The sequence below is a fragment of the Pseudorca crassidens genome, chromosome 14 (genome assembly GCF_039906515.1).
Source record: "Pseudorca crassidens isolate mPseCra1 chromosome 14, mPseCra1.hap1, whole genome shotgun sequence".
NCBI lineage: Eukaryota > Metazoa > Chordata > Mammalia > Artiodactyla > Delphinidae > Pseudorca > Pseudorca crassidens.
The window spans coordinates 71,269,390-71,290,261 of record NC_090309.1 but is presented as its reverse complement, the minus strand read 5'-3'; the positions used below and the strand labels follow the sequence as shown (position 1 = coordinate 71,290,261).

General features: G+C 51.6%; 2 protein-coding genes across 8 annotated transcripts; one reads left to right on the top strand and one right to left on the bottom strand.

The window, feature by feature from the left end:
- The first annotated feature begins 78 nt into the window (after positions 1–78).
- Positions 79–18,091, top strand: AGBL5 (AGBL carboxypeptidase 5). 5 transcript variants are annotated; one of them, XR_010934104.1, is made up of 16 exons: positions 79–209; positions 1,338–1,598; positions 1,849–2,020; positions 2,341–2,504; positions 3,082–3,259; positions 3,525–3,703; positions 4,105–4,561; positions 5,065–5,234; positions 5,564–5,699; positions 6,351–6,553; positions 7,161–7,375; positions 14,865–15,017; positions 16,101–16,213; positions 16,520–16,566; positions 17,058–17,188; positions 17,563–17,702. XR_010934104.1 is itself a non-coding variant. In XM_067703472.1 (15 exons), exons 2-15 carry the CDS (start codon positions 1,384–1,386, stop codon positions 17,732–17,734), a joined length of 2,598 nt encoding a protein of 865 aa, XP_067559573.1. In that variant the 5' UTR covers positions 79–209; positions 1,338–1,383; the 3' UTR covers positions 17,735–18,091. The 5 variants fall into 5 exon arrangements, 4 of the variants coding, with proteins under 4 accessions (XP_067559573.1, XP_067559572.1, XP_067559575.1 ...); XM_067703472.1 differs by lacking the exon at positions 16,520–16,566 and having other exon boundaries at positions 5,125–5,234; positions 17,563–18,091; XM_067703471.1 differs by lacking the exon at positions 16,520–16,566 and having other exon boundaries at positions 17,563–18,091.
- On the bottom strand, positions 17,942–19,259 carry OST4 (oligosaccharyltransferase complex subunit 4, non-catalytic). 3 transcript variants are annotated; one of them, XR_010934106.1, is made up of 3 exons: positions 19,100–19,259; positions 18,838–18,975; positions 17,942–18,192 (listed from the first exon to the last, which is right to left on the bottom strand). XR_010934106.1 is itself a non-coding variant. In XM_067703475.1 (2 exons), exon 1 carries the CDS (start codon positions 18,972–18,974, stop codon positions 18,861–18,863), a length of 114 nt encoding a protein of 37 aa, XP_067559576.1. In that variant the 5' UTR covers position 18,975; the 3' UTR covers positions 17,942–18,192; positions 18,838–18,860. The 3 variants fall into 3 exon arrangements, 1 of the variants encoding a protein (XP_067559576.1); XR_010934105.1 differs by lacking the exon at positions 19,100–19,259 and having other exon boundaries at positions 18,802–18,975; XM_067703475.1 differs by lacking the exon at positions 19,100–19,259.
- Between the last annotated feature and the right edge of the window lie 1,613 nt (positions 19,260–20,872).

The following is a 20,872-nucleotide window of genomic DNA, read 5'->3' as shown; positions in this document are numbered from 1 at the left end:
TGCTGGCCAATGGCAGCGAGCCTTACTGGGCGGGTAGCCAGCTGTCCCCGCGGCCAATAGGCGTGAGACTTCTTGTTTCCCGGCAGAGCGGGGTCCCGGCACCACGGCGCTCGGGTTTTGTTTGGGCCCTGCGTGGAGGGCCCGGGTGCCGGGGCCCAGGTGGCGCCTCGCTAGCGGGAGAGCGAGCGGGATCACCGGCCCGGAGAGAGGTGAGGGGCTCTGCGTGGAGTGCGGGCCCCGGCCCCGCCCCCTTTTCAGCCCCCCGCGGCCCGGAGCCCCCCTGGAATCCCACCCCGCCCCGCCCCTCGCCCGGGGTGCCCCCGGCCGCACCCCCGCTCCTGTGGCCTCGCCTGTTACCCGCTACGCCCTGCCTTCCTACCCTCCCGCGAGTGTGAGTCCGCCCAGAACCGTCCCAAGCCAACAAACCCCACTCCGGCCGGGACAGTCTCGGTCCTTGTGTGAGGGTCCTTCAGAGTTGTGGGTCGAGAAGCCATCCCCCTGTCCCCAAGTAGGTCTCTATCGGCCACTTATTTTTTAGGGATGCTCAGAACACCCATTACTAACCCATAACTACCAGGGTAGCTTTTTCAGGGGCTTCACTGCTTACAGGACTGGGGGTGAGGGGGTGGAATAGACCCGTACCCTAACTGGGTTTGAGCTGTAGTCTCCAGGTGAGCAGGTGGCTTCTGACCAGTTTCCTTTGGCTTGGCAAAGGCCACACGTCTAGTTTTCCTCCCTGATAGGTATGGGGTAATAACAAAAAAGTAAGAACCAGCCCTTCCAGGGCTCAGGGGAGCAACAGAAAACTGCCTGGTCAGTACTTGTGAGGACAGAGGAGTGGAGAGAGGAAGCTGCCCATCCAAAGTTAGAAACTTGGTTCTCTCCACTCTGCTCTTCTCCAGAGTAGGGAGCCAGTCTGGGAACCAGAGATCCAGAATGGCCCATCTCTCAAGATGGCCACATGTGGTGGTGGGTGTGTCTTGGCTAGGTTTGGGCAATCTGACCTCTCTAGCTTCTGTAATCTTTGGGCTGCAAAGAAACTTAGAGTCTAGTGTTTCTCAGCATACTTAAGCCACTGAGTATTTCATTTTGGAATCGCCAAGCTGTGGTAAAATTGGGTCCTTTGAGGTCAGTTATAACCCTTAGTGTGGGGACAGAATACTGCTTATTCTTGGCCTTTGCTGGAACCCCACTTCTACCCTTTTTTTTTTAAGGCGGAGAGAGACTCTTGTTTCTTAGGGCACTCCCTAAGAGCAGCTCTCATTCACCCAGAGATACTCAAAGAACATGTTTTCATTTTTCTTCCCTCTCCTCCCTACCCCACCATTTTTCCCCAGCTCTCAGGGCCTGAGTGGGGCAGGAGGATGCTTTCCCAGCCCCACCATGGAGCTGCGCTGTGGGGGATTGCTGTTCAGTTCTCGCTTTGATTCAGGGAACCTAGCCCACGTGGAGAAGGTGGAATCTGTGTCTAGTGATGGGGAAGGAGTAGTGGGTGGTGCCTCGGCCTCCACCAGCAGCATTGCCTCTTCCCCTGACTATGAGTTCAACGTGTGGACCCGACCAGACTGTGCTGAAACAGAATTCGAGAATGGGAACAGGTAAGAGGAGAGTAATGGAGGGTGGAAGAAGGAAGAGAGGCTGACCCCGCACCCGTGCTTCAGTTAGCCCTTTGACTGAGAGTTCGTGCCAGCACACTACCCTTCCCCTCCCACTCCCCCTTCCTCTCCCTCCCTCCCTCTCTCCCTACCAAGTAGCCCTTTCCCAGTTTGGCTTGCTCCAGCTCTCCCACATAGCTCCTCTCCAACCCTCCCATGTAGAATGACCTGTCTCTCCTACTCTGGCCCTCAGGTCATGGTTCTACTTCAGTGTCCGGGGAGGAACTCCAGGGAAACTCATCAAGATCAACGTCATGAACATGAACAAGCAAAGCAAGCTGTATTCCCAGGGCATGGCCCCCTTTGTGCGCACACTGCCTACCCGGCCACGCTGGGAACGCATTCGAGACCGGCCCACCTTTGAGGTAAGTTCCCCATGAGGAGGATAGACGGACTTGGGTCCTAAAGCAGATGAGGAAAAGGAAAGAGGAGTCCCTTCGATACAGCGTGCTAGGCAGGCGGGACACCAGGTTTTGGTACCAGCGTCCCTCTGGCGCCAGCTGGAGTCCAAGATAAGCCCCTGCCTCGGAAGCCTAGAAGGATCTGGCTGTCACGTGGAGTTTCAGAGGGAGGGACGTTGGTAAAAGTGATGAGGGTGTGAGGTCAGTTCCTGGTGACCCCAGTAGGATCTTAGTTCTGACGCCGATGGCATGTTGCCCCTCTCTCTTCCTCCTCTGCTCCTCAGATGACAGAGACGCAGTTTGTGTTATCCTTTGTTCACCGTTTTGTGGAAAGCCGTGGGGCCACCACCTTCTTCGCCTTCTGCTACCCCTTCTCCTACAGTGACTGCCAGGATTTGCTAAACCAGCTGGACCAGCGCTTTCTGGAGAACCACCCTACCCATAGCAGGTGCCAGCCGCATTCTTACTCCTGTCATGCAGTCCTGGACCACACAGCATCTCTGCTACTCCTGGAACTTGCCCTAAGAGCCCTGAAACAAAACCTCATCTGTTCTTTTCTCTGTACAGAATGTGGGATTTGGGGTACCTTTGACAGATGTTTCTGTGTGGCCTTGATCTTGGCATTACCACCGCTCCACTCCACTTATCCACCTGCCTACTTCAAGCCTCTTAGTACCCTAGCTCCCCTCAGTTACCCAGAGTTGCGCCAGCGCTGCCATTGCTCAGCACACACTTGTTGTTCTCCTGCCCCAACAGAGGCCAACTCTCTGTGTCTATGCAAAGTAGTCTATCCTAGGGCACCATAAACCGGGGAAAAAACAGTACGTTTATCCTGTCCTGTTCCCTGCATTCTGGCAACGCAGACCCACCCAAATCCTCAGCCTCATTTAAAACTGTGAGGGACTGTAAGGCCCCAAAGGCTAGGGTGAAGTACCAGATCCCACAAATCCTGGGCTCGTGACAAGGCCCACCTGTTGGTAGGACTGCAGGGACTTCTCCTGGCTTAACGACCTGTACCTCTACAGCCCCCTAGATACCATCTATTACCACCGGGAGACCCTTTGCTACTCTCTGGATGGACTGCGTGTAGATCTGCTAACGATCAGTTCCTGCCATGGGCTTCGAGAAGATCGAGAGCCCCGCCTAGAGCAGCTATTTCCTGATGCCAGCACACCCCGACCATTCCGTTTCACAGGCAAGAGGGTGAGTAGAAATAGCATAAAGGTAGTACCTTGGCCTTTGCCCAGCTCCAGGCACTGCTGGTAGCTTAAGGCCATGTTATTCCGCAGCCCCGTGGACACGGCCTCAGCCTGCATTCCGAGGCAAGTGTGACGGCTCCTACTTCATTTGCAGACCCAGCCAGCTGGAAGTCCAGTGGCTGCTTCCACCTCATCCCACCACCATCCCCACATGATGACCGCGGAGTATAGAGCAACTGACCTAATAACTGCTCTCCTCTCCACCTCAGATATTCTTCCTAAGCAGCAGGGTACACCCTGGGGAGACTCCATCTAGCTTTGTCTTCAATGGCTTTCTGGACTTCATCCTTCGACCTGACGATCCTCGGGCCCAAACCCTACGTCGCCTCTTTGTCTTTAAGCTGATTCCCATGTTAAACCCCGATGGCGTAGTCCGGGGCCACTACCGGTAAGCAGCGTCCCCAGCCCGCCTGGATTGTTCCCAGTCCCCTCACGCCCTGCATCTCAGTGGAAGACTCTCATCTAACGTCTGTGTTCCCAGTCCTCCTGCACCCTAACAAGGGCAGGTTCATGTGATCATCCAGTGACCTGAGAAGGAGTGTCCCATCTAGTGGCACTCTCTAGGAGAAGAGCCGGAATGCCCAGGTCCAGCTGAGCCGAGGGAGCTGTCTTTTAGGGTTCTGTGGGAGGGCTGACAGCTGGCCACAGAGGGGGCCTGCCTCAGTTCTTTCTTTCCTAACGCACCCTCAGCCTCTCGTGTCACAAGTCAAGTCTCCTTTTCATCTACTCTAGTGTCTCCTTCGCTGGCCCAGCCCTCTAGACCCTGCTTTGGTCCTTGTTTCTCTACAGCACAGACTCGCGTGGAGTGAATCTGAACCGTCAGTACCTGAAGCCTGATGCAGTCCTGCACCCAGCCGTCTACGGGGCTAAAGCTGTGCTTCTCTACCACCACGTGCACTCCCGTCTGAACTCCCAGAGTCCCTCTGAGCACCAGCGCAGTCCCCATCTCCCTCCTGATGCTCCCCTTTCTGACCTTGAGAAAGCCAACAATCTCCGAAATGAAGCTCGCCTTGGGCACTCACCTGACGGGGGGAGCCCTGAGGCCTGGACACAGACCGAGCCAGCAGAGCCGAAGCACCACAGCGTGTGGATTATGCCACAGCAGTCCACTGAGGCTGAGCATCCAGACCCCGACACCATCCCCCCCAAAGAGAGTGGTGTTGCTTACTACGTGGACCTGCATGGACATGCTTCTAAAAGGGGCTGCTTCATGTATGGAAACAGCTTTAGTGACGAGAACACCCAGGTAGGAATCCACAGGTGGTCATGTGAGTGTGGGACGTGTTGCAGGTTAGGAAATAAAGGTCAGGCCACAAATGGAGGGAAGGGGGCCTTCTGGCAGGAAAGCCTGGGGCTGCAAGAGGTACACTATCCTGAGCGAGCTCCAGAGAGCCAAGAAGGGGCAGCACTGGGCCCCTCACGTCTCAGTCGTTACGTCATGACCTCTGAATGAGGGTCAAGCCGTCGGCATCCTAGTCTTTTCTAGGGTTTGGGAAACCAGGGGAGGAGGAGAATTTCGCATTATTGGAGAGAAGAAGGGCTTAAAAAGAGGTAGAATCGTACCTTTCCAACACCTAGAAATATTGTCAAACATTCAGTGAGAATTTATCAACACTGAGTACTGCCGATGGTTCGGAAGGTGTCTGCTGTGTTTAAGGCACGTGGCCGCATGCTTGGCATCTCTTCCTTGTCCGAATCCCTTCTTGCTCTGTCTCTCCTTCTGAGTTGCCTTTTTCCTCGCCCAAACAGGTGGAAAATATGCTGTATCCAAAGCTCATCTCCTTGAACTCAGCCCACTTTGACTTCCAGGGCTGCAATTTCTCAGAGAAGAACATGTATGCCCGAGACCGCAGAGATGGCCAGTCTAAAGAGGGAAGCGGCCGGGTTGCAATCTACAAAGCCTCAGGGATAATCCACAGGTTGGGCGGAAATTGAGATACAGTTGACGAAGTAGCTTCCCAAAGAAGACAGTACCCAGTCGAGGGCGCTCAAGGGGCAGGGGTAGCCGAAGTCTTCTCCAAGGACAGATTCACAACTAGTGTTCTTGTCTTTAGTCTGGGACACTAAAGGTCCCTTTTGGGGACCTTCTTAGGTACATAATAAAGCGCCAAGGTCAATTTCTAGTTGCTCGAGATTAGCACTTTCTATTTGTGTATATTTTTTCCCAAATGATTGTCTCATAGACCGCCTAGGCTGTCCCCCTGTGGTTCTGTCCAGATTCTGTCTGATAAATGTCTCTGTGTCTTAGCTACACACTTGAATGCAACTACAACACTGGACGCTCAGTAAACAGTATCCCTGCCGCCTGCCATGACAACGGACGTGCCAGCCCCCCTCCCCTGCCGGCCTTCCCCTCCAGATACACTGTGGAACAGTTTGAGCAGGTATGCATGCAGGGGATGAGTGGGGAAAAGGGAAACCGCAAAGTCTGGAAAGGCCCTCACTCTTGCTACCTGACTCTAAGGTCCTCTGAGGACAGGCGCACCACTATCGCTGCCTCATCTCTCAACCACTGTGGTTGGCTTCCTCGGTTAACAGGCGCAGGCCTCTGACTGTAAGAGTACTGAGAGGATGAGTGCGCACTATTCTGACCTCCCCCCAGCCCCGCCATAGAGAACCCCTGAGCTTGTCTTCCTCCTTCTATTGCATTTGTTCACTACTGACCTAAAAGTACCCCCTCTGCAGAGGTACCTGACGATCCTGGTGTCCTAGGGCACACAAGAGGTGTAGAAAGAGCTGTGGGTTATAGAAGAGATCCCAGTGCCTTCTCCTGCTGGGAGAACTCCTGCCTGGTGCCAGCCAGAAAGCCCACCTGCCCCTGCTCGTAATGGATGAGGGCCCCAGATGGGCAACAGTTTAGGGAATAGCTCTAAATCCACTTGGGATAAACAGCCTGAGCACAAAAGTTGGGATACTCATTGAGCAAACGTGAGGCCGGCCTCTCCTTCCCTTCCACTGTGCTGTGCACCCCAAACCAACACAGCACCCTAGGTTGGAAGACCAAGACACTGAGCCAAACCAGACTCTCCCCACAGGTGGGACGAGCTATGGCCATTGCAGCTCTGGACATGGCAGAATGCAATCCATGGCCCCGAATTGTGCTGTCAGAGCATAACAGCCTCACGAACCTCCGGGCCTGGATGCTAAAACACGTGCGCAGCAGTCGAGGCCTGAGCGCTACTGTGAACACGGGTGTCAACAAGAAGAGAGGCTCTCGAACTCCACCCAAAAGTAACAAGTAAGGCCAGCAGGGTGGAAGGGAGAAAAGCTGTGAAAGTGGAACAGGGCTCTAGAGCGAGGAGTTCCAAGGAATTTGTGTGATTCCCAACTTCCAGAAGGGCCACATGGTGAATATTTCCAGGGTAAACTTAAATTAGTAAGATCAGTGTATTTTTTGGAGAATGGGATCCTCTTCCCTTTTACCTGGAGCTGCATACTTCCCAGATATCTGAAAAGCAGGCTAGGGGATTCCCTGCTCCAGAGCCCTGCACAAATCAAATACAGTTAGGGTGCGGGTGGGGGCAAAGCTCAGCTTCCAGTGGTTGTGAATGACTGAGGGGTCCAAGGGCAGCACCAAGGCATTAAAGGGGAATTCGCTGGGAGTTAAAGCTGCCCAGGGACAGCCCTTATGGCTCTTAGTGTATTGTCTGCAGGAGCGCGTTACGTGTGAACAAGGGCTCCCAGGCATCCTGAGATGCCCCAGGTTAGGTACCTTATCCATGGACGTAAATCCCTCCCTGTGCCTTTTCATTCCAGAGGTGATGCTTTACTGAGCATCAGACCATGGGGAAAGACTTGCAACAACCTCCCTGGCCCAGGGTTAACTGGCATCTGCTTCTTTGCAGTGGACTGCCTGTTTCCTGCTCTGAAAATACCTTGAGCTGCGCGCGAAGTTTTAGCACTGGTACAAGTGCTGGTGGTAGCAGCAGCAGTCAACAAAATTCTCCACAGATGAAGAACTCCCTCAGCTTTCCTTTTCATGGCAGCCGGCCTGCAGGGCTGCCAGGCCTGGGCTCCAGCACCCAAAAGGTCAGCCACCGGGTGCTGGGCCCCGTCAGAGGTAAGCTAGTCTGGGAGCCCCTGCAACAGGTGTTCACTTGTTTGGGGCATTGCTGGGGGAAGTGAGAGCTTGAAGATACACACTTGGCCTGGGACCAAGGGGTGAATCAATAAAATTAGTATATAGCAGAATCTACAGCCTCTTCTGCGACCTTGGTGTTCCCTGCGGCACGAGCTCCAGACGGTACCGTATATGGCATAGGCGGGAGTCCGCGGTATCTGGGTCTCAGCAACTGCTGGGAGGCAGGAAAGTTTCCAAGGAAGAAACACTGGCTAGAGCAGGGTCACACTGAGACATGGAGCCTCCACGTCAAGGACAGGGTCGGTCTTGTTGGGAGCAACATAAGGAGATGTCCTCACAATCCAAATCGCAGCACCATACAAAGACGGAGAATCCTCTCCAGGGTCTCTATGGGCTGAAATTGTTCCTAGCTTCAGAGCCTGTTCAGAAAGTGTTATCAGAAGGATGCCAGCTCTTCCAAAGAAAAATGGAACAACTACAGACAGCTCCTGTTCTAGGCTTACAAAGCAACAGTCTAGCCCCTTCCAGCAGTGGTCACAAGTGCTCAGCTGTGCCCCTGGGTTTGGCCAAGGAGACCCTGCTTGATACAAGATAAGAGATTCTGGGTCACAGTGTAGCCCCAAAACAGGTGGGCCTTCAGGGAAGAAGAGGAAGGGAATCCAGAGCCGTTCCTCGGGAGTGACCTGGACTGTAGTAGGGAGACAGTTGCCGGGCCACTTCTGGAAATAACACTAAATCAAAAATCAACATTGTATGTGGCTTCTGGGCTACAGCAATCTTGCCAGAGTATGGAGGCTTAAACGCTAGAACTAAGCTTTGCTGGTCTTCAAGCTGCACTCGTCCTCGTTAGCACTTCCCTGCTACTCAGCTTGCAACAGAGTTTTCGGTGCAGAGCAGAAACATGCACTGGGGTCAGTGGCTGTGGAAATCTGACTACTAGTTAGAGCAGCCACAGGAGAGAGCGCAGCGGGCCTTACCAGCTTTGACCAGTAAGATGTTCTACCCCTGAGAAGCTCCATAGTTACCTCTGCTTATGTTCCAAGCCCCACTCTTAGAGTCTGTCTTCATTGGGAAAGGACACTTTTGCACACTGTTTGATAGAAGGAGAGTATTAAAGCAATAATAATGCCTTATATTTAAATAGCATTAAACAGTGAACAACAAAAAAACAGTATCGCATATTTATTTCATTTAATCCTCACAAAGACCCTGTGGGATAGGTGGTATTTCCACTTTCCTGATGAGGAGACTGAGGGTGTTTAAGGGTAACTCGTCCAAGGTTGCGCAGCTATGAAGTGGCAGTTACTCAAATTTAGTCCTTTCGTGCTCCAGTCTACTTGAGTTTCCCACCTTAAATCTGGACATTTCTTCTTCTTTTAATTTCTTTTCCTTTTAACTCATAGAAGGAATATTGGCACCATAAATTCTCCTTCCCTGATTACAAAAGGGAAATAGCAAAGAGCCTTTTCTAGGTCCCCACTGGAGGATTCTAGGCAGTTTTTAGTCAATATTTTATTAACATCTTCCCTGCTGCCCCCCACCAAATGCAGAGTGTTGTATTAAGCTCCTTGAGTGAGAGACATGTATTCTGTTTATTTGTTACTTCCCCCAAATAACTAATAGAAAATAGGCATAGTCAGTACAAAGTAATTCCTGGTTGACTGACTTGAAACTTTATGGGGGACACAGGGCAGTAAACACAACATAAAAGCACACACTCATTATAAACATACAGGGAACATGGGGAGCCACTGTGGTAGATAAACACAAGAGTAATCACCCAAAGAATGATCAGTTGAGAAATGGTTTTGAAGAACGGGTGGTCGTGTATGGTTTTAACAAAAACATTCCAGAGATAACAGTGATAGCCAGGACCAGAGCTGCCTCGTAGAGAGGGCCACAGGCAGGCGCGCTAGCTGGTTCGAAGGGCCAAGCCCTGCCCGTGGGAATCAGGAAGGCAGGTGGGAGAAAGAAGCCGGAATGTCTTGAAAACAAAGATTATGAGTTAACAAGACATATGGCAACGACTGTGTTTCTGAGAATGATGGGAACAAAAGATTTAAGAGAGCCATCTGTGAACTGTTTATATATAAATCAAGCAGGGATGGGGAGGTGGGATCCTTGCAGTAGTTTATACATGAGATAACTAGTGCCTATACCAGGGTCTATGAATGTACATACTAGAAATAGAAGTGGCAGGATTCAGTGGTGGTGGAAGAGAGACAAACTAAGAGAGCTTCATGGCTACAAGCTAAAGGAAAATGTCATGATGACAGTAAGACATTGTTGGAAGCCAAGTGCTGAGTTTATCTATTTTAGACATGCTTGGATGTCATGGGCTAGCTATATGGAGATGACCTACAGGCAGAAAAAGGGCCAAACTGTAGAAAAGGTGACATCAGGGTTGGATCTAAGAGTCATCCACGTACAGGTGAAACCAAGTGAGAAGCCATGTTCCCCCAGGTAAATGAACTTAAAAGCAGAAAGAGAGCTGGTCTGAGTACCAAGACACCCTAGGGACTTGCATAAATATTTGTAAGAACTAAGAAACTATGTCTCTAAGGTCAGGGGGTCAAGAAGGTTCCTAATACCACCAAACAGGAATACTGTAAGGAGCTGAAAGATCAGGTCTAGGAATCTTGACTCCTTTTCTCCTGAGCATCTGCTGGTGCTGCAGTTTTACCACTTCATCTCAAGTCCCTGTAAGACTCCAGGATGGGAGACTGGCCCTGGCCTGGGCTAGGGACTTGTGATGCAGCTGTGGTATGTGGACACGGCATCTTCAACTAACCCTTAGAAAAACGTCTTCATTTTGTTTGTGTGATTTATCCTATGCTGTAGCTTTGTGACATTTCCTGGTTCCACACATCTGGCCCCTGGGCCTTTGCCACATCTGGGCATACTTTGTCTTCCGAGATAGGAAGAACACGACCCTCATATCTCTATAACTATAAAAGCAGCTATAAATATACTTTCCAAATCCCAAAACGGGGATTGCATTGACAAGGTTTTTTTTTTCTGACTTACCAACTTATTTATAAGAAAATTCCCACTAATGTATAAAAATTTTATCACATTTAACCGTGCGTTTAACTGACTATCCTTTATTGGCCAGAACAGAACATGAGATTGGGCTACCCAGAAAATTTCAGAAAAGATCTAGGTAGCCCAGCCAGAAGCTTAGGCTAGAATCAGGGAACTAGTCTGGCAGGGTCTGTCCTCGGAGGCTGGGGGATGACATTTTAGAAGCCAAAAAGTAGCCAACTTGGGGTGAGCAGGAATGTTGCTGGGGCAGGAGGCTGGAAGAGCCTGAGTAAGCCTTGCCTCCCTGCGCCCCTGACCATAGTGCCAGGATCTTCCTTACCTCGTTCTCCCCCTGCTGCAAAATAGGTCCCGAGAACTGCCTTCCCAGACCCATGGTCACATCCCTGACCACGGGGCTCAGAGCGCAGAGGGCACTGTCCGCAGCTGCCACCGAGGAGCAGGAGGGAGAGCTCACTGGGGAACAGCTAACGTAACAGCTAAAGTGTGTGATTTCCTGGTGCACGAGCAGATGCAGACAGCTCGGAGGAGGACCTGCTGGGGAGGGGGTGGATAGTAAACGGGCTCCTCCTTCTGTTGCCTATGTATTGATGAAAACAGGGCTCGAACTAGAGGGAAGCCAGTGAGGTGCCTAGGACACATGATTTAAGAAGGCACTCGCTCTCAGGGTCAGGCAAGGGCCTCCTTAAACTATGCACTCTAGGCGCCTCACTCGCTTCATACTAGTCCTGGCCCTGGATTCAAGCAAGTCTCACTCAATAGCTTAAACTTATTCCCTAGCCCTCCACCCTACCCAGCGGGATACTGGTGTAAAAGACAAGGGACTTAAGTGTAAAGCGGGGAGCCTTCAGCCATCAGCCCACCATGGCCACTCTAGTCTGCCCCAGCTCTGGCACTTAAAGCTGAGGTTACCAGAATTCTCTCCTGGCCTCTGTGATGCCTTGTCTCAGCTGACCAGCAGCTTCTGATAGAGCAGCTAAAGGCCAGTGGTGAGTGGAGGCTCCTTTGAGAAGTGAGTCAAAGGACATAGGAAGAGTGCCTCCAGCACCATCATCACTTTTACTTTTTCCCCTGCAAGAGAAAGTTTTGTGTTAAATAGCAGAGTAATAAAACTTATTTGATGGCAGGAAATATCTCCTAACACATCTATTTATTCCCTTAGCACCTAGCACCATGCCTGGCACTTATTAAATGATCTGCAAATATTTGTTGAACAAATAAAAGGCAGGAAGTTGAAGCTGAATGAAGCCTTGTCTCGCCTGTCCACCCCTCACAGGGCATAAATCAGGTCTGCGTTCATCCTAGGGATCCAGTGAGATCTGGGGTGCTACCTGTAGGGACAGTTCTAAAGATGTTTTGGAGGGATGATGCATGACCTAGGCACAGGGTACACAACTGCCCCTCAAAATTGCGAGCCCTTAGGACATCCATTCTGACTCATACAGTGGTAAGGTGGGTCTGGCTCTACGCCTCTGGCCTCTGCCCCAGGACTGTCCGGCCTCCCAAATGGAACCTAGGGGCTGATTATCATAAAACACCATCTCACAAGCTCTAGATGTAGAGCTGTTCACATTATCACTTGCATTCAGCCTTAAGGCACTGTTTCTCTAGCTTCGAGCCAAGAAAGAAGAGAGTTGGGGCTCCTCCCTTTAATTCTTGTCACAATGGAGACTGGGTAGGCCTGGATGATACCGGGGCCCAGAAGCCAAAACATGAGAAACTGGGCTGTGTGCTCACGCTGCCAAATTCACAGGCAGCCCCCGAACCTTAAGACAGTCTTTTAAGTGATGACGTGTTACCTTTAAATGCCTTGTACTTTCCAGATCAGGCCTCTCTCCTAAACTAGAACCTGTCTCCTACCCTGAAACTCTCTTTAGGGGCACGATTCCTGAGTTGTATCCTTAATATCTTTCCTTTGATCCTTACATTTCACATTGGCATTTTTTATATCATTTGCCTGTTTTGCTTTGTATCTTTTTTTTTTTAACATCTTTATTGGGGTATAATTGCTTTACAATGGTGTGTTAGTTTCTGCTTTATAATAAAGTGAATCAGTTATACATATACATGTTCCCATATCTCTTCCCTCTTGCGTCTCCCTCCCTCGCTTGGTATCTTCTTAAGTGCCACTCAGTTCCTTACTAGAACCTACAAATGTCCCAGAGGCCTCCACTCAATTTCTAGCCTGCTCTCTTATCCTTCCTTGGGGTGGGGTGAGGCTTCATCCCTTAACATGGTTTCAACATCCTTCTGTGTATAGATATTTCTCAGATCATCTATTTCCTGCTATTTCCCCCTCTGTCATTAAAGTTCATTATTTCTGCCTACTGTGCACTATCAATCACTTGACATCATCTTGACATCCCTGTTTTAATCAAAGAATTACCCAGGTCTAGGCTCTACAGTGTCTCTAAGTCATTGGTGGTGGGTAATGTTTCGAGTTATGTGACTGTGGCCATGAGTCTGACTTCGGTTGTTTTGTTGGCATCGCTGTGCCAACTCTCACTAGGTCTGGTTGTTTTTGACTCCTGTCTGTGGTCTTAGACTCTAATTGGTACCCAGCATCTCGGCAAACTCCTCAAAGCTAGAGTAGCTTCCATCCTGAGATCTCTCCCTTTCTTCTCGTCCTTATTCATACGAGTATCAGTTTTTTTAAATTTGGTTTGGGACCTTCCAGAAGTAGCCTTGTCACTGCTAGTGTAGCTAGACAAGGTAAAGTTACTGTCACCCTTTAGGGCCTTTTCACATGTAACACATGTTGCTTTGTTAGAAGTCAACTGGCATCTGGAACTACCATCGAATTCAGCTCCACAAAGGTTAACAGCTCATTCCGTTTGAGAGCATTTGGTACCTGCTGTCCCCCTGTGATAAGGAAGGACCTGCCAAGCCTGAGAATCTCCCTACCTCACCATCTACCCCACTGGGACCCCACCTTTCAGAATCCGTAGCAGTGAGGCTCTAGCTACAAAGAAGGGACCAAGAGAGCTGCCCCACAGAGTATAACCATATGCCCTTAGACAGGGATTGTTGAGCCAGCTTACGGTCTACAGTGGGTGTCTGCTATCCGGGTAAACAACATGTTTATTAAGGTCTCTGGTTTTCCAGGCAGTACTTTACAGGCACTGGGATGTACAGTATTAGAAAAGACAAGGTCCCTACCCTCAAGAGACTCAAGTTCCAATTAGAATATCAGCTAACATTTATTGAGCACTGACCATGTGCCAGGCAGTATTAAGTACTTTACATGTACTAATACTTAGTTAAGGAGACAGAAACCATAAAAAATTACTAGCCAAGTGAACAAAGGACAATGGAAGAGAAGAATTAATTCTACTGTTAATGGTCAGCGAGGATTCATAGAGGTGACATTTGAGATCGGACATACAAGATGTCCAAAGTTTCACTAGAAGAGGAAACAGACTTTGCAGAGGAACCACATAGCTAGTAGCCCTAGAGGCTATAGCAGAGGGTGTGAAGGATCAAGTCAACATCCTACTAAGGATGTGTAGACTGGACCCACAGTGGGCGGGGCTCTGAATGCCACGTTAAAAAGTTTAGACTTTATCCTTTAAAAGACCTTCAGTATCTCTCCCTTGCCTGAGCCAAAATGACTTGATCAGGTCTGTATTTTAGAAGAAGAATTTCTGGCATCTGTGTGAAGGATGGATTGTAAAAGGGAAGAGACTCAAGCTGGGGAGGCCAGTGGGGAATTTTTTTCAAAAGCCTGGATGAGAGATAAAGACCTGTATCTGGATGCTGGCAATGGCAAGGGTGAATAAAGGAGGAATTCCAGTGAAGGCAGAGGGAGAATTGTCCAGATTTGGGTTAAACACAAATCTAAATGTGAGGGAGGAGTCGAAAGAGGAAACAAGGTTTCTAGCAGATTTTTCACCAAGATAGGGAGAACAAAAGGAAGGAGGGGAGAAAATGAGTTTTGTTTGGGTCATGAGAGACTGCCAGGTAGGAACGATCAGTAGACAATCAGAACTGCAGTTCAGGGAAAAAAGGGCAAGAGGGAGACTTGGGAGTTTTGAGTACATAGAGCAGGAGAGAACCAAGGCTAAAATGGTGGGGGACACTGACATTTAGGGGCAGGACAAGTAGTTGAAAAGGGGCGGTTAGGGGGGAAGAGGAGAACCTAGGAAAGCCAAGCTCAATAACTTCTTTGCCAGAAGAATGAACTGGTGGGTGAGTAGGCTGGTTAGCTCCAGAGAGGTGAAGTAGGATGAGGGCTGGATGAAAACTGGAGAGCTGGAATAAATTATTAGTTCTTTCTACCCATCTTAGACTTACTTCAGAAGAGGGATGCTGGTGTGATGACAAGCTTGAAAACAGGCATCTGCTGACAAGGGAAGGCCAACGGGGCAGGGGAGTGACAATGCCTCACTTATTTGCCCTTTTATCTGCTTGTGTCCCTTCCACTCAGAGCCCCGAAGCCAGGACAGGAGACGGCGGCAGCAGCCACTGACCCATCACCCTACTTCAAGCAGCCCGGCCCCGTCCCCAACTCCTGTTAGTTCTAACACAGCCTCTTTACACATGGGCTCCTGCCTACTGCCCAACTCACTCGGCATATCAGGTCTGTACCCACCGCCCCTGAAATCTGGGTTGGCCAACCTCCTTCCTTCCCTACCTCCCAGGGCATAGGCCAGACTCCTGACTAGGCTTGAAGAAATCCTTCCAGCTCTGCTGCCATGTGACCTGGACCTCATTCCTGACTTGATGTAATACAGGCCACTCCAGACCAGGGGCACCAGATATCCTCCTGGATTATCCTAAATCCCTAACATCAATGCCCTTGTACAGGAGGCTGGAGTTTAGTGAACATCTTTGTGTAATAAAATAACAGTTACCACTTATTGAGCGTTTACTATGCGGCAGGCACTGCTCTAAGCACATTATCTCATTTAATCCTTATTTTTACAGTTGAGGAACCTGAGGACTTTTCCTACCTGCTATTTATTCAAGCTCCCTGACTCCAGGAGCTGGGCAACTTAGACAAAACTGAAGAATGAAAAAAGCATAGGCCTTTCACCTGTCACCACCGCAAATGTTGTGTGACCGTATCATCCACAAAGAGCCTAGACCGTCTGCTCTCCTTTTAAGTTATAGACCCAGCCGTGTAAAGCACTGGATGGGGATGATTTCTAAAACTTCAGCCTAACATCTCCTACCTCCCTCAGAGCCCACTACTCCCAACCTGTTAACTCTCTTCGACGGGTAGCCCTGAATCCACCAGTCTTGGGTACTGATGACTTGATCCTTAAATGCTCACACATATGACTGGGATAACTCTAAGGTCTATAAATTCATAGTAGTTCAGTTGAGTGGGTTCTGATTCAAGCTCAAGTTACTGTTCTACCCCTCGGACCAGACTAGAGTGTGACGTGCTTCTGAACCAGCGGCGATTTTGCCAGGCAGCGGACATTTTTCTGGAGATGTTTGGTTGTTACAGTGGGGAGGAGGCAGGGGAAGAAATGGCATCTGCTGAGCAGAGGCCAGAGATGCTGCTAAACATCCTGAAATACACAAGGCAGCCGCCCACAACAAAGAATTATCCAGCCCAAAATGTCAATATTGCCAATACTGAGAAACTCTGATCTAAAGGAAGTTACCTCTTCTCCGTGGCCCCATCCTGATATCAGTTTCTTTTGTTCCCTAGGGAGTAGCTGCTCATTCCTACCCTCAGGGGACAAACCAGAGGCTGTCATGGTGATTGGGAAAGGCCTGCTAGGGGCTGGACCTCGGATCCCCTGTATCAGGACCCGACTACAGGTAACGTTTTTGGGTCTTCCCCAGTCCCCAGCATAGCGACTCTTGCAGAGCCCAGCAAGGCGCTGTTCACCTGGGTAGTGGGAGGGAAAATGCCCAGCACTGCTTTACACCCTCTCCCCACAACCACAGCAGAGAGCTGCTCTGATGCCTGAGTGCCTGTCTGTCCGGTGCTGCACCCCCGTCCCCTTCAGCCAGGTCTCTTGCTTGCTTCCAATCCCAGTATCCCTGCCAGACATACCCTAACCTCAGCCTGCTAGCTTTGGCTTTGCCTGCCCCTGCCTTAGCTTCTCCTCTCTTTCTGCCCAGACCTGCCCGAGGAGAGTTCCCGCCAGGAGGGGTCCCGGATTCCCCAGGTAACACATCTGGTTGCTGCTCCTAGGAACAGCTGTGCCACCAACTCCGATTCACTCCAGATCCCCATGCTAGGTTGACTGAAGTTAGGTGTAGGCAGCAGCTGACTGAACAGGTGAAGCTTAAGCTGCTCTGGCAGGGGCTGAGGCAATGAAGGCTCTGAGGCAGACCCACTAATCCTCCAACATCTTTCCACACCGTGCTTCTCTACTCAGCCAGATCTTGACCGTGGTATAGCCATGAAGGTTAAATGCTGGACCCTTCTGACTCCCCTAGTTAAGCTTGGAATGTATAGTCATAGACTGAACCCAAGAGTTTTCTAGCTATTATCCTGCCCTACCTTCTCAGCTAGGAACAGTGCCCAGGAACTCAAGGTCCCAGTACCCGTGTTGACACCCATACTACACTCATACGTGTGGATACTAGAAGGAAACCTAGAAGCAAAAAGTTCATGGAAGAATCCAGCCTCATAGCCTACCCCCTGTCCACACAGGCTAGGCCCAGGTTGGGCCGGGGCTCACCGCCGACTCGCAGAGGGATGAGAGGCTCTTCGGGCCCCACGTCCCCTACCCCCCGGAGCAGGGAGAGCAGTGAGCCAGAGCCGGGACCCTGCTCCATACCACGGTGAGCACCAGGGTGCAACGCTTCACCCCACCTCTCACTTCTATCCCCTTATTCCCATTTCTGCCATTCAAGATCATTTTCTTCCTTCCCTTCTCCCTTTGACCCCCGAAAGACTAAATGTACCTTCATTAAGAACCTAGTCCCTGACTTTTTTCCCCATCATGCTGTCCGTCTTCACTCCAACAGACAAGAGAACAACTTCTAGTTAGGCCTAAGGAGCAGGCTGGTCAGACCATTCCTGTCAGACGACTGTGCAGTGCTCAACCTGCCTATCCTCACCCACCTTGCCTCTCTCACCTCCCAGCCCCTGGCTGAAAGACCAGAAGAAGGGCGGAGTTTTCACAACCCTGACTCCTCTCTCTTCTCTGTTGCAGGCTGCCTCAGGCTGGGCCCCCACGGCCCTGCTCTGCCCCTGCCTTTTCTCCTATTTCCCGTAGTCTGTCTGACTCCCAGTCCCGGATTTGTTACAGTGGGGGGCCCTTGGGCCAAACTGAGGTTTGTTTTGTCCCTAAATCTCCTCCACTCACTGTTTCTCCTCGGGTCTGAGGCCTTGACCTTCACGCCCAGCACATGACCCGGAGATGGGGAACACAGTGAGAAATGTGCTAGTCCCCTTTCTCAGCTCCTGATTCCATGTGACAATTATAACTCCTTGGAACGCCAGCCACACTGTTCTGAGACACAGCAGAGCATCACCTTGAGACAGGACAAAGCAGGGACCTGCCACCCCTTCCCTCCCTCCACAGCACACGATTTTGGGACCACAAAAAAAATCTATATTTTTATACTGGGGGGAGGGAGTAGAAAATAAAGTAGCCCTATGCTGGGCCCTATTCAGTGGCAGCTTCTTGTTCCATAAGGTTAAGGAAGACTTTGAGGAAATTAAAGTTGTTTGGAAAAATCCAGGTGTAGTTGCTTTGTATGTTGTGATGGGTAGAAGGGATGAAGTGAAGTGTGAAGGCCCCTCACACCCTCCATCTTGCCTCAGACTATGTCCTGGAACCCTAGAAAAGAGGGGGAAAGACCTGAGGTAAGGAAAATGCTGCAGCTTTCCTCTGGGGCAATCCTTCAGGAATCAACTCCCATCCAGCCTGTCCCCCCTTACAATTCTCGCCCACACTTATGGGTTGGTTTACCAGACGTTCACACAGCACCTCCCCCCATCCCATTCTTCTCTATGGCTTGGGTCTACACTAGCCAACCCCTAAATCAGTGCCCTGTGCCCCTGAAATAGAATTCTCTATCTTTCCAACCCCTCACAAAAAAAATTATGCCTAAATAAAACCCTAAACAACCTTGGAAAAGTGAGTACTATTTAAGTGAAGAGCCTAAATCCTCTTACTTGGACGGCATCCTCAGTACCTTTATTCCTTCGGGTGTCAGTACTTTCTTGTACCCGTACTATCAACTTGGGCATCTGGGGACCACAGGAAGATGGGGACTGAGGGGGTTTAGGGAACCCACCCCGTTCTAGCAGGGAGCAGTTTAAGGGGGAAGGGGGCAGGGCACTCGCTGCTCTGTGCGGATAAAGGGGCCGAGTATCATGCTTGGCCCAACACTTTCTGATTTGAAGTTTCGAACCCTTCACGCCCTGGCGCGGCCCCGCCACTCACTCTCTGGGGCTGGGCGCTACAGCCCCGTACCGTTACCTGGGGCGGAGAAAGCGCCACTTTCATTCCTGCTTCTTGGGATTGTTGACGGCCACGTAGTGATAGAGAACGACAAGCAGGAAGAGCGACACGCCCAGCATGTTGGCAAAGATGGCGAGCTGCACGTCCGTGATCATGCTGCGGAGAAGAGGGGGGACTGAGCCTCGGACCGGCGCACTCCTCGCCCAGACCAGGACCCTTCCTCGCCGCACTGGCCCAGCCACCGCCGATGGGCCGTGGACCGCGCCTGCGTGCCTCTCACCTGATCAGCAGGGCTCGGCTCCGACACGATCTGTGGACTAGCTCGAGGTAGGAGACCTGGATCGGAAGTTTGCTGCGCCAGCTCAGTCCCAAAACAGCCACTTCCGGCCGTCAGGCTCGGCCGGTAAGGGCTCCCTAGCCCCCGCGTCTCGCCTGCTCCCGCGGCGCACTCGCAAGGGGCGGGGTCTTGGGCGGGGCTGAGGAGGGGCCGGCCGCCTTAGGGGGCGGGCGGGCTGCAGACGCTCGCTTCGTACGCGGCACGGCGCAGCTGTGAGCTGTTGGCGTGGTCCGGGACAGGGTTAGGGGCGCTGGGGCCGCTTCCTTGGAGCCGAGGAGTGGACTAGAGCGAGGGTGTGGCGGCGGGACCGAGCGGGAGGCTCGGCCTGACCCTAGACTCCGGCCCCCCTCTCGGTCGCGGGCCCACATGCTGCTGCCCACCCTTCGCTTCCCGGCCCGGCCAGGTGCTTCCTTTGCGCCCTGCCCTCAGGGTCCCCACCCTGGTCCGGGCGGCCGGGAGAGGGGTAAGAGGCGGTGCAGAATGGGGACAGGGCTGGGACGGCCGGCTAACTCTCCTCGGCGGCAGCCTTTCTGCCCCACATCCGCCAAATAGAACGATCGTGCCTGTGATCTGACCAGTGCCTCCCTTCCGGACTCCCTCCCTCCATCCCACTCTCAGAGGTGGGCGTCGGAAATAGGGCGGACCCTCCCGGAATCAAAACCCAAACCGTGGGACTTAAGCCAAGTGGGAAATCACCCCCCACCCGGATGTGAGGGAGGGGGGAAAGGAGGAAAGGCTGGGACCAGCAAGAGGGGTCGTGTGGGTTATAAGCAGAGTGGGCCACCGAGGAGAAAAAAGGAAGACGACTGGGTAGATGTCCGAGGGTCTCTGGTGAGGGGAGAGGCAGCCTGGGGCTCTACAACCCTCTGCCCAGCCAAAACCTACTCCCCCCCACCTCCTTGCTTTCCCTCAGCTTCACCATAAAAGGGAACGGCACTGAGCCAGGCTGGGGCCAGGGGCTGGGCTGTTTCTCTGGAGCTGTCAGGGGTAATGGAAGCCAGTTGCTCTGCGGTAGAGGGGGGCCAGGGCTCAGGGGACGCCTCTGCTTCTCTGAGCCAAAGAAAACTACAGGAGCTGCTATGGGGCTGGAACAGCTGGGTAAGGGGACTGACTGGCAGGCTGTGTGCACGGTGAGCTAAGGGTGCACTAGCCCGGAGTGGGCTTCCCTGGCCTGGGACCATCAGCAGTTTGTCCTCCATGCACCAGCCCAGTGACTCCTAAGCTTGGTCTCGGCCTTTAGCAGTCTGTAGTTTCCCGGCCTCCCCTCTCATCACGCAGCCCCCACCATTTCCCAGAAGTTTTCTGTTTAGAATCCCAACCCCATGTTCCCTCCACATAACGGTGAAATCCCAGCCATGTACTCCCTCATGTGTCCCCTCAGTGAGCAGTCTGTTCCCAGCTCTGCTCTGGGAGAATGAGGGTCTAGGTCTTAAAGGATTACACCCATTATGCTTTGCATCTCCTGGAAATTTGAAGCAGATCCAAGAGCAACCAAACTTTTAGATCTGTTGAAACACAACTAGATCCTGGAAAGTAGACTTTCTAGACTGCAAATGACATAAGGGAAGGCCTTGGAAGTGCTTCAGCTTTCCAAGGCTGTCCAGAAACCAGCTGACCCAGTTGCAAAGTAAACTAGACTCTCAGAGCTGAAGGGGGCCTTCAAGGTCATTTTATGAAGAAGGAAACTGAGGCCCAGAAGGTAATTGATTTGACCAA

Coding starts and splice junctions, on each gene's coding strand:
- OST4 (XM_067703475.1), bottom strand. CDS start 18,974: ATGATCACGGACGTGCAGCTCGCCATCTTTGCCAACATGCTGGGCGTG.
- AGBL5 (XM_067703471.1), top strand. CDS start 1,384: ATGGAGCTGCGCTGTGGGGGATTGCTGTTCAGTTCTCGCTTTGATTCA. Junction 4,562..5,064: donor TTAGTGACGAGAACACCCAG/GTAGGAATCCAC, acceptor TCGCCCAAACAG/GTGGAAAATATGCTGTATCC. Junction 5,235..5,563: donor GCCTCAGGGATAATCCACAG/GTTGGGCGGAAA, acceptor TCTGTGTCTTAG/CTACACACTTGAATGCAACT.